The following is a 15558-nucleotide window of genomic DNA, read 5'->3' on the forward strand; positions in this document are numbered from 1 at the left end:
AAAAAATTTCAAGGGCCAAGATGAAGAGTGGAGTTTTGTATGACAGGAATCATCCTGGTAGGCCCCTGCTCCCACAGAAGAATGCAGCAGAAATTAGGTTAAAAGGAGAACCCAAGGAAACTCAACTTGCTGAAGTACCCAGAAGGCCCTGCAGCACCATTCACCCTGCCCAGCAATGGGGGAAGAGGTGGGGTGAGGAGAGTAGGTGCCACCCACTGGTGGGTGCGCTTGCTCTCCTCCTAACACAGCATCCAACCCCAGTACAGTGGCTCCCTGCAAGTGGTCCAGGCTGAACAATTCCATTCACCACTGCCCCAGGGGCAGGGGTAGACACCTGCCTATAGGCAATGAGCTTCCTTCCGACTGAGACTCTGCTCTCAGGAAGCTGGGTGTGGAGGAGGGAGATGGACCGCAGCCCAAAGTCGAGGGAGAAGAGTCAGGGCTTGCCACTGCTGAACCCGAGGTGGAAAGGGCCTCTTTGGGCCTCTGGGTGAAGGCACTTCTCATTGGTTGGGAGAAGGAAGGGGGCTGCGAGGACAGTGCGGTGTTGGAGCTGGGTGGGAAGTAGGTGGAACATGGAGGGATTCCAGGCCTTGGGAGCAGAGTGGGCAAAGCTGTGGCAGAGCCGCCAAGTGGTCCTGATTTTGGAGACGGGTGATGTGAGAGAGCATGAGGGAGGTGTAGACGGACAGCGTATTGATCTGACTTGGGAGGCCATTGGTGTCAGGAGTGGCATTGTGTTCACAGGAAATTAGAGCCATGGAGGTCAGCAATGGACGGCACCAGCCAAACTGGGACTTAGAAGACGACTCCGAGAGTCTGGCAGGAACCAGTCAGGAGGCTGGGGCCAGGGCCCAGGGACAAGGCAGTGCAGGCCAGACTGGGCAGTAGCCTCAGGGACTGAGAGAAAACTCCTTGCTGTCCCCTTGCTACCTCTTCCCTTCCCTGGGCTCTGCGGGCATTAGCAGCACCCTGGAGTGGTGGCCAGCTGGGGGCTCTGTGGCCCAGTGCTGCCCCTGCTGGCAGATGCAGGTGTTGGTCTCAGGGTGATGCCTGCAGATGCCCCAAGGCAGCTGGAGGAGGCCAGGTCTTTCTATCACACCATCGAAGACGGTGGCTCCAGCAGGGTCATCAGCTCCCTGCAGGCCAGACACCCGCCCCAGTGGTGGCCTCAGCATCCACCAAAAAAGGGACACTGCAAGGCAGAGGTCGTGCAAGGATTGGGGGGCTCACTCTGCTGTTGCAGAGGGCAGGTTAGGGTAGCCCCCTTGGCTGGGCCCCTGCCTGTGGTTTCAGGACTTGGCAGCGAAGATGGGACCTGAATCTATGTTGGTATTCAGGCCATCGAGGCCCCTGGTTGAGGGACAAGCTGGCGTTGCCTGCAGTGCAGGCTCTGGGGAGGGGCGGGCCTGCCGCAGCGGCTCTGCAGAGAGGGTGGCCCCAGATTCGCCTGTGTCCTTAACACAGCGGGTCCCGTTATTACCCAAGGAGGCTTCCAGGTTATCAGCGAGCTCCGGGAGCCACCGGAGAAAGGAAGAAGATAAAGAGGGATTTAAAAAGAAAATAACAAAAGAAAAACTGTATTTTCTAATCCAAACCTTGCCCTGCGGAGGCTTTGTTAACCCCCAGTCACTCTTCCAAGACGTAACTGTTGAGGGCCACAATTACTTCAGTGATTACAATTTATCTCGTCCTACCAAGGTATTAAAGGGGAACTGGGGAACACATTAAAAAAACATACAGCCCAATTTAATCATGATTCCCTCTAAAACAATTGCTGGAATCTCACTGTTACAGTTGCCAAAGCATAAAAATCCTATAGCTGCTTGATGGGCCGGGTACCATCCATCCTCTGCCGCCTCGGCAGTGGGCCCATTTGTCAGTCAAGCGAGAGCTTGGGGTTCCTGTCTTCAACAGGATTTAGTGGAGGGGCTCCCCAGGGGCTCCCCCAGAGCAGTGGGTTGCTAGGTCCCAGTCTCCTAGACTTCCCAGCTTAGAATACCTGCCCCACCAGGAGGATGCCAGGGCCCTTCCAGCCCCCCATCAACCTCCCACCGGGGGCCTGTTCTTAGTTGAGGCTGTGAAGGAGGCCAGGGTCGGGGAAGCCAGCCTTGTTCCCAGTGTCACTTTGGCAAGCAACAGCCAGCTCTGACCTTCTCCATCGCCTCTCTACAAAGCAAGGCAAGAGTAGGCATTGCTGCTGGGCAGTTCTGAACATCAGTGGTGGGGAGGTAGGAGGCCAGGAGAGGGTTGGTGGGCTCCCTGTCATCATCTTCTCCCTGTCCACTGGGTGACATGGGGCAAGTCATAGCCTCTCTTGGCTCTGTTTGCCCAACTGAAAATGGAAGTGCAGGGACAAAGTGACCTGGAGGATCCCTAAGCTGCCTCCTGGTTTTATCCATCTTTAGAAGAAAAGGCCTGTGGTTTGCAGGGTCCTCAAGGGTCTTTCGTGCACACATTTAAATGCATAAGCATCCCAGGAGGAGGGGAGCAGCGATCCCCAGGGAAGGCCTGGGGTTCCTCAAGGGCCTGGGAGTCACTCCATGTCATTCGCATCCAGATGAGGCCTAGAAATGAGCCCAAGTGACCCAAAGGATCCCATTAACCACAGGATATGGCAGGGTTGGGGTGCCACAGTGATCTCTTTGGATCCACAAAGACTCATAGAATCTCTCTAGGAAATATAGTTTTGATTTCTTCAAGCACTTGGAAGAGAGCCAAGAACTGTCTCTGAGACCCTGTTTTCATGATTGGACAAGAGTGACTGGGGTGTGGCCCATCGGAAGCTCTCTGAGGGCCTGCGCATTCACTGGAGATAAGGACACTTCCTTGGTGTTGACCAAGAATTGTGTCACCCTGCCCTACTGGCTTCTGCCTTCAAGAACTGCCTCTCCCAAGTGAGCAAAGGCTGAGTCAGTTTGATCCACACTGAGGTTCTATGGGACACTTTGTGGCCATGTTGGGTGGTGAGGCAGTGGTAGCTGGAGAGGTCGGTGATGCTGGTACCCGGCAGTAGCTTACTGTGCATCAGGCACGGTCTGATCTCACTTCCCCTTCACAGCCACCTCAGAAAGTAGGCACGAATAGTATCCCCACTTTATAGGTGAGAAAACCAAGGCACAGAGAAGTGATTGCCCAAAGCCCACAGCGAGAAAGTAGCAGAACCCAGAAGCCAGGGCAGACCCGCTGGGTGCACTGCTTGTTTAGCATAGGACAGACCTGTGTCCAGCGGGGTGGGACTTTGGTGAGCTAAGTAGCCGTAGTTCATGTTCCCTATATTGCAGTAGAGGTGATCACAACCAGTCCTACCTTATGGGGTTGTCATAAGAATTAAAGGAGCTAAATCCTATAGGACTTAGCACTCAGCACCTGGAACATGCAGGTGTAAAGAAATGGGAGTTCCCCATAATCCCAGTGGGGGTGGTAGTGGTGGCGGCTGTCACCTACCTTCTAGACAGACTGGATTGTACAGTGAAGGATATTGTTGGCTTAACAAAAAGAAGACATCTGGTCTAAATTCAGAGTTAGGGCTCTCTGTGAGTGCAACAGAAATCTCAACTTGAACTGACTTTAGGGTAAAAGGAAACTTGGAAGGTCCAATCCCTGCAAAGTCTTGCAGTATGCCAGATTCAGGCACGACCACTCAGGGATTCAGTCACTGGCATGGAGGCTTAGTGCCCCTGCCCTCAGCTCTGCCTCATCCATGCCACTCCCCCTTGGGCTGCATGTGTTGGCAAGAGACAGCTTCTGGGAGTGATAGGGTTCATCCTCCCCAGTTCAAGTCCAGCAGGAAAGACCATCCGTGTCCTCCTGTGGCTCCGGCAAAACACCAAGGACCAGCTCTGATTACTCCCAGGGGTTCTGTCCCTGAGCAATCACCATGGCCCAGAGAAAGCCGGGCTCTGAGTGGCCAGCCCGAGACACATGGGTCACCCCTAGTCTGAGTGGCAGAAATGATTGTTTCCCTAAAGAAAATTTCAGTACTTTTGTCAAAAGAACGCCAAATGCATTTGAGCCTCATCTAGCTCTGCCTCCCATCAACCACGAGGCCATTAGCAGATCACGTGGCACTTCTCTGTGCAGCGGGTGGTGCCACATGCCCAGCCTCCTCCAGAGCAGCTATGGCGAGCAGATGGACAGGAAGGCTCAGAGCACATCGGCCCTCAGAGACTCCTGGATGACTGGTGCCATTGTCATCAGATGGGGCTGATTCACTGCCTAATGGGGCACAGATCTGTCCCAGGAGCAGGCTTGGGGTACATGTCCTTGGAGGGAGTGGGAGAGACAGGAGGGGACATGAGAGGCAGGTCCCTTTGAGGCTGGTGTACCCTGTGGATTGGGAGGGAGGGAGGGAGGTCAGCAGGGTCTGCAGCCCTCTGAATCCTGACCACCAGGCACATGGGTGGCCTTGGCCTCTGGCTCTGCTTCCCAGGAGTTCTCTTTGTCTCTGGAAAAGATCCATGGCTTCTGGTCCCAAGGCTCATTGGAGCAACTCTTGTGGTGATCTCTAATAAATCAAAAATTAGTTCAAGGTGAGAGCAGAAGACACACAGGACACAGACCAACAATCTCATCCAAGCTCAGACTCTGCCAACCGCAGGGCACCAGCCTGCATCTCGGCAAAACCCTAGCAAGCACGAGATGGATGGGTGGACACAGCACCCAGCTGACACTTCCAGCCTGGATCCCTCCCTATGGGGCACCAAGTATCATGGTGACACCTGGGTTCAGGTCAACCCCCAAGCTCTCCCATCTCCTGATCTCCTTTCCTAACTCCTTATGGATCAGCCACCCAGGAACTAATGCCACCAGTTTAAAAAAAAAAAAAACCTCTTGATACATTTCAGCCCTGTTTCCCTTAGCAACACATTTAGTGTCCCTTCATGTAGTTGATTTGTGCTAACATGACCTCCCTGAGCTCCGGGGTGCAGGGACACCCTCATTCTTAGGATTTGGGGAGCTGGAGGGAAAAGCACTTTGGGACCCAAAAGATGTGAATCGCATTTCCTTTTAGCCTTTGTCTTGCTGGACAGAGAGGTCCTCCCTGCTTGAGGCTGCCCACGCCTACAGACCCCACTCTCGCCATTGCAGATGAGCTCTGTGATAAAGGCAGCCTTCGACATTTCCTTTCCAAGACCCAGGTCATGCCCCGCTTGCCAAACGAGGCCCCGGCTGGTCCTGGCAACTCTGGACCAGGAGCCTCCGTGAACCACTGGGGTCCTCCAGCTGGGTCACCAAGGCCTCCATGGGCAATTTATTTAACCCTTCCCCAGCTGCTGCCTTGCTCTCCACCACCAGGAGCCATCTGTCACTCATCTACCCATCAAAGTGACCCCATGAGATCCTTCAATACCTGCAGAAGTTTAGCATCATCTGCAAACATGGAGATGTAATTGGACAACCCTTCTCCCAGATCACTTGTAATGATTTTAGATAAGCCGAGGCCTGGCCCCAAGCCAGTGTGAGTCCGGTGGTCTCCATCTGTCCATTCAGAAATGCTCCACACATCTGCGCCCCGCAGGAGCCCCGGGGAGGCAGGTCTCGCTGCACCAGAGCTCCCGAGAAGTCTCGTTCCAGAACGGCTTCACCTGCTAGGAACCTTTGGATAGAACCTTCTCAGAGGCTTCTGAGAAGTCCAGATGGGCAGGAAACTCTGGCAACCCTTGCCTCTTTATCTGATCTGCTCACGGACGGTGACAAATCACCCTGCACCCTGCATTCTCTGAACACCCAGAGCCGGCCAGGACCAGGCTGGGCATGGTCTGCCCCACTGGTATCTTTCCTCCTCACCTTCAGACCGAAGGAGCAGAGCCAGCCAACCCCTCTGCCGGCATGGGTCCCGGAACCCTGCACCAGGTGGAAATTGTTTAACTAGATTCCCATGACTGGAAAATTCTGGTAATTGTGTAATAACAACAGCAGCAGCACTCAGCAATTACCCAGGATTTTCCATCTTCAGACCACTTTACCCACATTAAATAATTAAGTCTCCCAGCCTCCCTTCCAGGCGGGGAGGGCTGCCGGCCCCAGACACCCGCTGCCAGGTGCTCGCTTGATGAGGGCAGCCCTTTCAAAGGGCCTCGGGGCTCCCCTGGTCAGCAACCTCTGACCCCATGCAGACCCCCCAAGCCTCTTGCTGGGCATCACTCCTAGCCCCCCAGGCCCTGCTGGGCATGGGCGAGGAACCGTACGATACCTGGACTGCAGTGGGGGTCCCTGGGCCCAGCTAAAATACAGTTGACCACTGGCCTTGCCTATTCCTGGGGGCCTCAGGCCACCTTTTAGTTCCTGCTCCCTGCCTTCCCTCTTTTCGCTGCAACTGTCCCTGACTTTGAGGACCTGGGTCTGTCCCTCGGAACTCATGTCCCTAGGAACTCATTTAGCCATCCCTCTATCTCCCCTACGCGCCCCTGTCTGACAACTGTGGCTCCTTGATATGGAGACGGGGTGTCTGCAGCCTTGGCCTCCCCCAAGGAGCTCGCCTGCCTGGCAGGACCCTTCCAGCCGCCCGGCCCTGTGTTCACAGCCTCGTCCTCTGCACCATTTAGCCAGTTCCCTGAACCATTTTGCACCTGTGCTGCTGTTAATGGGGCTGTTGCTGCCCCAGATCCTGAGGCTGCATGCACAGCCCTCCTCCCACCAAGTCCCAGGGCCCCGGGGTCTGGGCAGAGTAGGGGTGAGGAGATCCAGCATCTGAGTGCAGGCTGGTTTGAGCAACAGGAGTCTCCACCCCTCCAACACTCTCCTCTCTGTGAGCCGGGATAGCAATAGAGGAGTGACTCAGGAGGCCGGAGTGGCTGAACCAGGACACACATGTGGCCGAAGCTGAGGCCCAGCCCACAGCTGGCTTGAGAAAGCCATCTTTGGAAACAGAGGTCCCCAGTGGAAGGTGTGTGCTCAAGGAACAGACACTCTCCTGCCCCGTCTCGTGCCTAGAGCACCCAGCACACCCACAGCGAAGGCAGTAGAACACAGCAGCTCCATGCGGCAGAGCCCAGGAGGACCTTCCCCCACCTGTGTGTCCTGCTGTCTGGACTGCAGGGCAAAGATCCGAGGAGACAGCAGCCTCAGAGCCCAGTGACCCCAGGAGACCTGAGCCGCAGGTGCCACCCACTCTGGCCCTTCTTGGGAAGTAGAGTTCTCCATTTCCTTCCACCCTCCGGGTCTCAGCTCCAGGCCCTCAGACCCTCCAGGAGGCCCTCGGTGGAGGACAGAGGGGAATGGAATTCCCCCTCCAGGGGCCTGGGGACCATCAGCCCCCACCTCATACCTTTACCCAGGACGGAGAGAACAGGTGGCAAGCTGCCCGGGGCAGCTGGAGCGTGGGCAAGAGGATTTTTCTCTGCCTTGCAGCCAGGTGACACCCACAGCCCCGAGCTGCCTCCTATCATCATTTATTCACTCCCTAATAAATCCTGCCCTTCTCTCTGCCAGCTTTGCACTCCTGTTTATGGGCTTCTACCCTCGTTGTTTATGAAGCACCCAGGTACAGGGAAGGCTGTGCCTCTTAAGACCAGGCTCATGGGGCGTACGGAATCTGCATAAATGGTGCTAATATGACAAATGCAATAGTAGAAAGGGCTTGTGGCGCCAACGACGCCGATTTACTTGCTCACCTCCCCCCTTCCAGCTGGTGGCACACGGGCCGCCCCCGCACCCCCGAGGCAAGTGGGGAGGTGTGTGGCACTATTACATGCCATTATGACTTTGTGGGTAATGTATACATTTCCACTATCACACAGCCTCTCTCCTTCATTTTTCATGAGAACTGGCACGAGATTAATGACTGAGCCACAGAAGAAACGGAACGCCATGCCACTCTGATTTATTGACCACTTAGCGTTGATGAAGCTGCAAACAAGAGTCAAACAGATGTTGCAGCTGCATTTTTCTTTATCAAACCCAAGGTCTTTTTGCATTTTTAACCACTTCTTGGTTTGCTGTCCTGCTTCCTCTATAGCAAGGGTGCTGGCTGGCTCTGGACCTCCTCCTCTCTGGTGGTGGCAGAGGAGACAGGGCTGGGGCTTTGGGACCCCCACCTGGCCTCCAGCCACCAAGCATCCACCCCAGGAGTGTCCAAGAGGAGGATGCGAGAGCCCCAGGGCTAAAATTTGAGTCCCCTTAGCGGGTCTCCAGTGAAGAGCTTGCGCTGCGCCCCCAGCTGACCTCAGGACGTGTTACACACACCCTGGGTGGGCTCAGCTTGGAGGACCTGCTCAGCTTCTCCCTGCACACTAGAACCCCTCTCCCACCTCCATCTCAAACCCGTTACAGATTACGGAACGCTGTAATTTAGCAGGCAACGTTGGTGGCCTTAAACGTGAGTGCTGGCTGGGGGTCAGTTCCTTCCTGAGCCCTTTACCTGCCTCACCTCCCAACAAGGTTAAGGCCATGCTAAAGAACAGGCGCTAAGGCTGGAGAGGTCAGCTGCCAGCCCATATGTCTGCTGCACCCCTTTCTCTCTCGTCTGGTCTTTGCCACCCAATCTCCTTTCTGTCCCCAGCTCTGAGTCCTCATCTTGTGCTCCCTGGCTGGAGGCTCTGCGAGGGAGAGCTGTGGCCCCCAGGCTGGTGAGGACCAGTCGGGGAACACCTGCCCCTGCGGTAAACTATAAATCTGAAGTGTCTGAGGCAGGAGCTGCTGCATGTTAATCCAAGTCCCAAGGACCTGTAGGCGCCCCCGGCTGTCCCCGTGCTGCCCACCCAGGCCCCAAATGCCAAACAATAGCTAACCCTCCAGGAGCTGACGGCAGTTTCTTGTTCAAAGCAGTTTTATTTCCTCAAATTGCTCATTGTCTTTCTAAATGGAAGCCCCACCTCAGGTTGCGGGTGACACTGGCCCTCAGAATTGGGTGGACTTGATGCCAGGATGCTGAATGAGGTCACCCAGGCGAGACAGAGGCTAGGGAGGGAGAGAGCACCCCAGCAAGCAGGCTGGATGCCCGCGGAGGAAGGGCCTATGCAGGTAAGAGCCAGGACAGCACTGCAGGCAGCCGAGCGGCTGGACTGCCTGCTAGGGTGAACCACAGGACTTTTCTGGTTGGTTTGGTTCAGTTTGGGTGGCAACTGGTGGTGAGAGCAGCAGGGCTCTCGGCCATCCATGGGGCACTTCCTGCCTCTCAAAGGCCCTGCCACAACTCCCTCTGCAGCCCTGGGGAGAAAGGCAGGGCCTGTTTTCACTTCTAGATGAGGAGCCTGAAGCCCCAAGAAGCAGGGGTGGGATCTCGTAGCCCAAGACTCCTCCCAAAGGACTCTGGAAGCTCCTGAGACTCCCACCACCACGTCTCCCTGGGGATCCCTATGGGGAGCCTTTACCACCAACTGAACTCCAGGACATTTGGGGTTCATCTTCAAAGGTCATGCTCACTTAGGGGGCAGCCTCTAGCATCTTCCTGGAAATTCCACAGCCCAGGGCCGAGCGGCCCCCATCCCAGCCCATCACACAGCCACGGGGCAGCATGGAGGGCCTGCAGGATGCTAAGGCGAATATAGTTTTTCTGCCAAAACACCCCATAAAATGTATAACTAATGACTAAAACTGCAATGTTGCCAAGAAGGGATATCTGCCCCAAATTTCTAAAAATACCTCAATTCCTCTCTTCCTAAAGCCAGCCCCAAGCCAGGAGAGGTCCACCATCAACACGCCACCTGGGGAGCCCCAGCACAGGGCGCACGGCGCAGGGGGTAGGGGTCAGGGGGATGGGGGTGTGTAACCTGGGTCAAAGACAGAACCACAGGAGTCCAGTGCAGCCTGCTCCCACCTGACCCAAACCCAGTCTCCTCCACCCTCACGGGCTGGGACTTCCTGCTCACTGCTTTGAAGCAACCAGAAAGGAAGGCTGAGGGGGACCTGAGGGGACCACAGTCTGGCTCCTGTGGATTGGAGGGCAGCAGATCTAGAATATGGAAGCCAGTGGTTACAAATGTGGGGTCCTCTGTGAAGCCTGGAGGGTTGAGGTGCCTGGGGGTGCTCGTCAGGGACAGGGTGGGGCACCCACAGCCTTCACGGGTTCCCAGAGAGGACTCACACCTAAAGAAGGTTGGGAACCAGCTGTGCTTTGCAGTTGTCTAGACGGGGCCTCCCGTTCAGGAGCGCTTTCCTATCCTTCGTGGACCCAACAGTCCAGAGACCCCAAGTCTGGGAGGCAGAAAGACCAGAGGTCACAATTCAGCTTTATTTCAATCCTCAAAACCTGAGTGCAACATCTCCAGATGCTGGGGTCCCCAGGGCCTCGTCTCTGAGGTCTGGAGGTGAAGCGGATGTGCAGAGCGTGAGTTGCCATCATGCCTGGGGGTGGTGAGGCAGGGGAGGCAGAGGGGAAGACTTCCTGGAGGAGGGGGGATGCTGACCCTGTCCTCAGAGGGTAGGTAGAGACTGGCCCTTCAGGCAGACTTCAGAGCTTCCAGAAACAGCGGGAACTTCAGGGTGTGGGCTTTGATTCCTTAGCAAGCAAGGCCTTGTGGGCACAGCCGCTGCCTGCACCGCCCCTTGGCCTCCCGCAGCCCTTCCCAGGAGCCCAGGCTGTGCTCGGCTCAGCGAGGCTGTGGGTCGGAGGCTGCAGCCTTTCATCTCCACGGGGCTGACCTGTCAGCTCCCTCCCGCGGGGCCAGGCTCCTGGTCCAGAGACTGGGATCAGAGGAAGCCCCAGGTAGCCTGCTGGCCCCTGCAGCCCTTTGATCCTGCCTCACCCCACTCAGCAGCTGACACTGCTGCCGGGCCAGGCCAGCTCAAGTAGGAGCCCTCAGCCTGGCCCCAGCCCGGGAGGCCAGCATGCTGCTCTGCAGGGAGAGGGCAGGACCAGGACCGTTGCTTCATCCTTGTGATGGGCATGGCAGATCTGCCCAGCCCACCCGCCTCTTGGGCATATTGCAAGGATAAAGTGAGACAGGAGGTGGGAAGGCATTTGGGCCAAACAAAAAGAGGCCACCAGATGTCTTGGCAGGTCTGGAACTTGGAGTCGGAGCCCTGGCTTCCCGCCCAGGCCCCATCCCTCGCCAGGCACTGGGCTTTGGGCAAGCTTCACCACGCTTGTCTCCAGACAGAGGGTGCCCGCCCTGCCCAGCCCGCCTCCCTGGCTAGCACGGGCACCAAATGAGATAATGGCTGGAAAGTGCTTTGAAAAGAAGCAAGTCCTGGGCGACATCAGGGATTATCACTATTATTAAGGAGCGCGAGTCCCGCAATCCAGCAAAGCTGCCACAAATGAGAGGCTCCCCTTGGCGTTGATTTAATTTCCTGGTTAACTGAGCGTTGGCAAGAAAAAAAATATTTCCAACCCTTATTGGAAATCTTTTTAAATTTCTCCCGTCTATGTTCTCACACCAGTCGTGGTATAGTCTTGAGTCTTTATTTATTAATGGCTTGATTGATTCACATATTCATTTCATGCTTTTGCTCTGACCGCATCCAAAAAAGCAGGTGCAGACTTGGCTTCTCCATGCCTGGGGCCCTGCCCATCCCACTCTGGTGCTTAAACCTCAGCTGGGAAAGCTGGGGCACGGGCCGGGGCCGGCACGGAAGGGGCTTCCACACAGTGTGTTCTGTACTTTCTCGTGGGATCTCTGTATATTCTCATTAGTTTCCTTAGAATCATACAAGAAAAAAAAAATAGCTCAAGAAATGCCTGCAGGTTTGGGTCAAAGGGCTCAGCCATTTCTTTCCGGGTGTGTCCAGGTGCATCTGTGGAATGATGTGATTGTTTTTAACAAATTCACAGGCTGAATAAACAGCCTGACAGCTGCCTTTTCTTTGTTTGTTTTGTTTTGCAACAGGGTCTTGCTAAGTTGCTCAGGGCCTCACTAAGTTGTTGAGGCTGGCCTTGAACTTGCCATCCTCCTGCCTCAGTCTTTTGAGCCGCTGGAATTACAGGCATGCCCCAGGCTCAATGGCCTCACTTTCCCGGTTGGGGGGATGGCGTGGAAAGGCCCCAAGGCCCCGTGCTCATTGCAGCAAAGCCGCTACCCCACAAAGGTCCCTTGGCGTGTAACCATCAGAAATAGTGGTGGGCAGAAGGGACGAAGGGTGTTCAGATCAAATTCACTGGGGAGAGGCTGACCCTCTTAAATAGAACCACGTAGGGACCAGCGGTGTCCTCAAAGTCTTCAGCCTGACCAGGGGGTCTTCCATTTTTAAGCCCCAAACGGGCTTCTAAGGAAGTATCCCTAAGACCCTGGGTGGCAGCTGCCTCCTGGTGGAGGCCACAGTGGAGAGTATGGGTGGAGCTGTGTGCAGGGAGAGGGCCCAGCCCTGAGAAGCAGGGGCCTCAGGCTTACAGCTCCTTCCCCCCAGGAAGAAGGGCAGGATGGCACCTGGGTGGGGAGGTCCAGCAAGCTGTGATGAGAATGCAGGCGTTGAGTGCAGAGCGGGGACGAGGGACAGTGGGGCAGCTGCTAAAGGGGGCTGGGCAGGGATACAGCTGACCTCACAGATGGGGTCCTTGGTCACATGCTTACCTGCTGGTGTGGAGGTCAGCGGCACCAGGGGACACTGGGCAATGTCTGAAGACTATTCCTGTTGTCACAGTAGACAAAGGAGGAGTTTAATGGCAGAGGGTGGTAGAGACCCCGGAGGTCACTACCTTCCCACAGTACCCAGGACCCTCCCCAACAGAGGATCACCCAGTTCCTAGCCTCAGTGTGCCCAAGTGGAGCAAGCCTGGGGTGGGGACAGTCCCTGCCTGCACCTCTGGGGGCCTGGGGCACCTGCCCTGGACATCCTCTGTGCCGCCCGCATGCTGCCCGTCTCTGTGCTCTCCCCCCAGAACCCCGACATCGTCCTGGTGCACTACCTGAACGTGCCGGCCATCGAGGACTGCGGGAAGCCCTGCGGCCCCATCCTCTGCTCCATCAACACCGACAAGAAGGAGTGGGCAAAATGGACGAAGGAAGAGCTCATCGGGCAGCTGAAGCCCATGTGTGAGTAGCCGCACAGGGACCAGCCAGTGCCATCCAGGCGGGGCCAGGGAGGACCCCCAGCGGCCATGGGGTCCCAGCCACGGAGCCCCGTCTTGCTCAGCTGATGGCGCTGCTGGGAACCTGGCTTTCACAAAGCTCCCTCATGTCCCTACGTCCGCTTGATCCTCAGGAGCCTCCTCTGTGACTCCCAGGCACAAGATGGCAGGTCCATACGACAGACGTGAGGCTTAGAGACACAAAGCAACAGGGCCAAGCATGCCCTGGGCCTGTGTCTCCATGCCCAGACAGGATGCAGGGAGGCCAGGGAGGGAAGGACCTGGACCCGGGGCTGCCTCAGCCCAGACTGGGTGGGGAACCCTTGATGGTGATGGAGCTGGATTCCATTTTGTAGGCAAAGCAAAGCTTTCTGAAGCCGTCAGGTGCGAATCACTGAGTGCAAATCACAGCGAGTCCAGGAGGCTGAGGCTCAGCTGTCCCTTGCTTCTGTGGGCCACAGCTCCTGGCCACTACAGGGCTCTTAATGCCACTCCAGCCCCTGACAGCTGGGCTCTGCAAGAACAGACCCAGGGCTGCCAGCCTGAGAGGAGCACGGAGTCGGCTGGTGCCAACAGGGGCCCAAGGGTGCAGGTTGTCCATCACCCAGGCTCAGGCCAAGGCTGGTCCCTTCAGGACCTGAGAGAGCCCATCTGTAGGTCTCTCCAAACCAGAGCCACCTGGCTGGAGGGAAGTCGCAATTGTCAGGCACCACATACAGCAGAGCCACTAATGTATCCCTTCCTTGGAGATCGAGCTAAGGCTGGGGCCACCTGCAGTGATCAGCTCTTCCTGAGTCCCCTGGAGGCTAAGATCCGAGCATTCACACACCAGCCCCCCAGCCTCAAGGTTGGGGATGAGGGTCAGGAGGGACAAAGGGTCCTCCATGGGAAGAGAGGCCTTCTGGGGGCAGTAGCTCGGCAAACACCAAACTTCCTCTCATGCCATCCTCTGAGCCAAGTGCCCCCAGGTTGGGGGATCCGGCCGGTCTGGCCTCAGTGCTGCTGCCTGGAACCTGGAACCAGGTGGTCCCAGGGCCTCCTGGGCATGGGCTGCGTGCTCACCTGCAGCTCCGACCACCTCCCTCCTGCTTCCAGGGGTCTGCCTTTGACTCATCACCCAGTGCTGACGCCACTGGGTGCACAGCTCCTGCCATGGCCACAGCCCCTTCCCCTCAGCCCCGCACCCTGCCCCCAGGCCCTGCCTTCATGCGCCGCTCGAGGTCGGTCTCCTTGCTGCCCTGCTGTCTTCACTGGCCTCCCACCCACTCACTTTTAGAGCTCAGCCCATACAGCCCCTTCCTATATGCCCCTCACACATGCACCCAGCATGGGGGCCTCCTCAAGACCCCCCAGGGGAGACGTCTGTATGAAATCAGCCCCCATCGTGATCAGCCAGAGTGGCCGCCGGCCTCTTCCTCCTGCTGCAGAGCATGGCGAAGCTCGGGAAGCTCCACAGAGAACTCCCGGGAGCGCCTGCTGTCTGCACAGCACTGGGCTCACGGGGCTCCTAGAAGGAACCATGGAGTGTGAGCAGGGCCCCGAGCAACAAAGGCCCTGGAGCTGAGGCCACCCAGGGACACCTCCCCAAGGCCAGACCAGTGGCCTGGCACCAGAGGGCCTGCCCCCCACTTCTGATCCAGCATTGAGGGGTGCAGGCTAGCCCTGGGTGTGGGACTCTGCCCCTCCCGACCCTGGCCTGCTCACCCTTGCTCCTGGGCCAGAGCAGGGACTGCTCGTGGTGGGCTCTGGGGCCACCTGGCCAGGGCAGCAGGGAGAGCCAGAGCTGGGGAGGCAGCTGGGCCCTGGTCCTGGCTCTGAGGCTGCCTCACGTGTGACCTCACCACCCTCTCTGCTCTCCAGGTCCCCCTCCACAAAGGCCAAGAGTCCAGGGGCCTCTGTTCCCAGACCAGCTGCTTCCAACCAGCTGGACAGGGCTCACTCAGCTCCTGGCTTGGGTCCCATGACCAAGGACAAGGGTTCCTCCTCCCTCCCATTTCCTGGGAGTTGGAGTCACTGCAGGTGCTTCAGGATGGCCAGAGTCAGGTGCTTCTGCCCCTTGTCCCAACCCTCAGTGCCCACGGTTGGAGATGGCAGCTGTGCCCCGTCCTCTCCGGGCCTGCTGTCCTTTCCCCTGTTCACCAGCAGGAGCGACTCCTGTCAGATCCCACTGCGCATTAGGGCCCCTTCAGCAGAGAAAGGCCCATCACACAGCCAGGAGCAGCCGCTGGCCCAGCAACAGGCCCGGGAGGGCAGGAGCAGGGACCCGCCAAGACATGCTTCCTAGAGGAGCCTTCCCTGGGAAGGTGGCCGCGCCCCGGCCTGGGCCTCCCAGGCATCTCTCTCCTCCACGGAGAGTGCTTCTCCTCAGGCCACCCCCTCACCATTTTCCCTGGCACCTCCACCTACAGGAGCGCCACCTCCGGGCTGGGTGGGGGACTTAGGCTCCGCGGACTCCAGGAGGTGAAAACCAGACCTGGGTTGGCCTGGGACGCTTAACTGGAGGGGCTGAGAGCCTGCCTAGAAACCTGCAGTGCATCACGGAAATTATGTCAAACGACAGCAAACTCCCCATCAATCCAATAATGCTCCGCTCTCGGGTCTCGGGGGCG

At 57.2% G+C, this 15558-nt stretch overlaps 1 protein-coding gene across 1 annotated transcript in view; it reads left to right on the forward strand.

Moving 5' to 3' along the window:
* Camta1 (calmodulin binding transcription activator 1) overlaps positions 1-15558 on the forward strand; it is a 764822-nt gene that overhangs the window by 649837 nt on the left and 99427 nt on the right. The window contains exon 7 of the mRNA XM_027947479.3: positions 12761-12914. Within this exon, the coding sequence (XP_027803280.2) occupies positions 12761-12914 (154 nt within the window). The remainder of the gene's footprint in view (positions 1-12760; positions 12915-15558) is intronic.

The sequence above is a fragment of the Marmota flaviventris genome, chromosome 10 (genome assembly GCF_047511675.1).
Source record: "Marmota flaviventris isolate mMarFla1 chromosome 10, mMarFla1.hap1, whole genome shotgun sequence".
Lineage (NCBI taxonomy): Eukaryota > Metazoa > Chordata > Mammalia > Rodentia > Sciuridae > Marmota > Marmota flaviventris.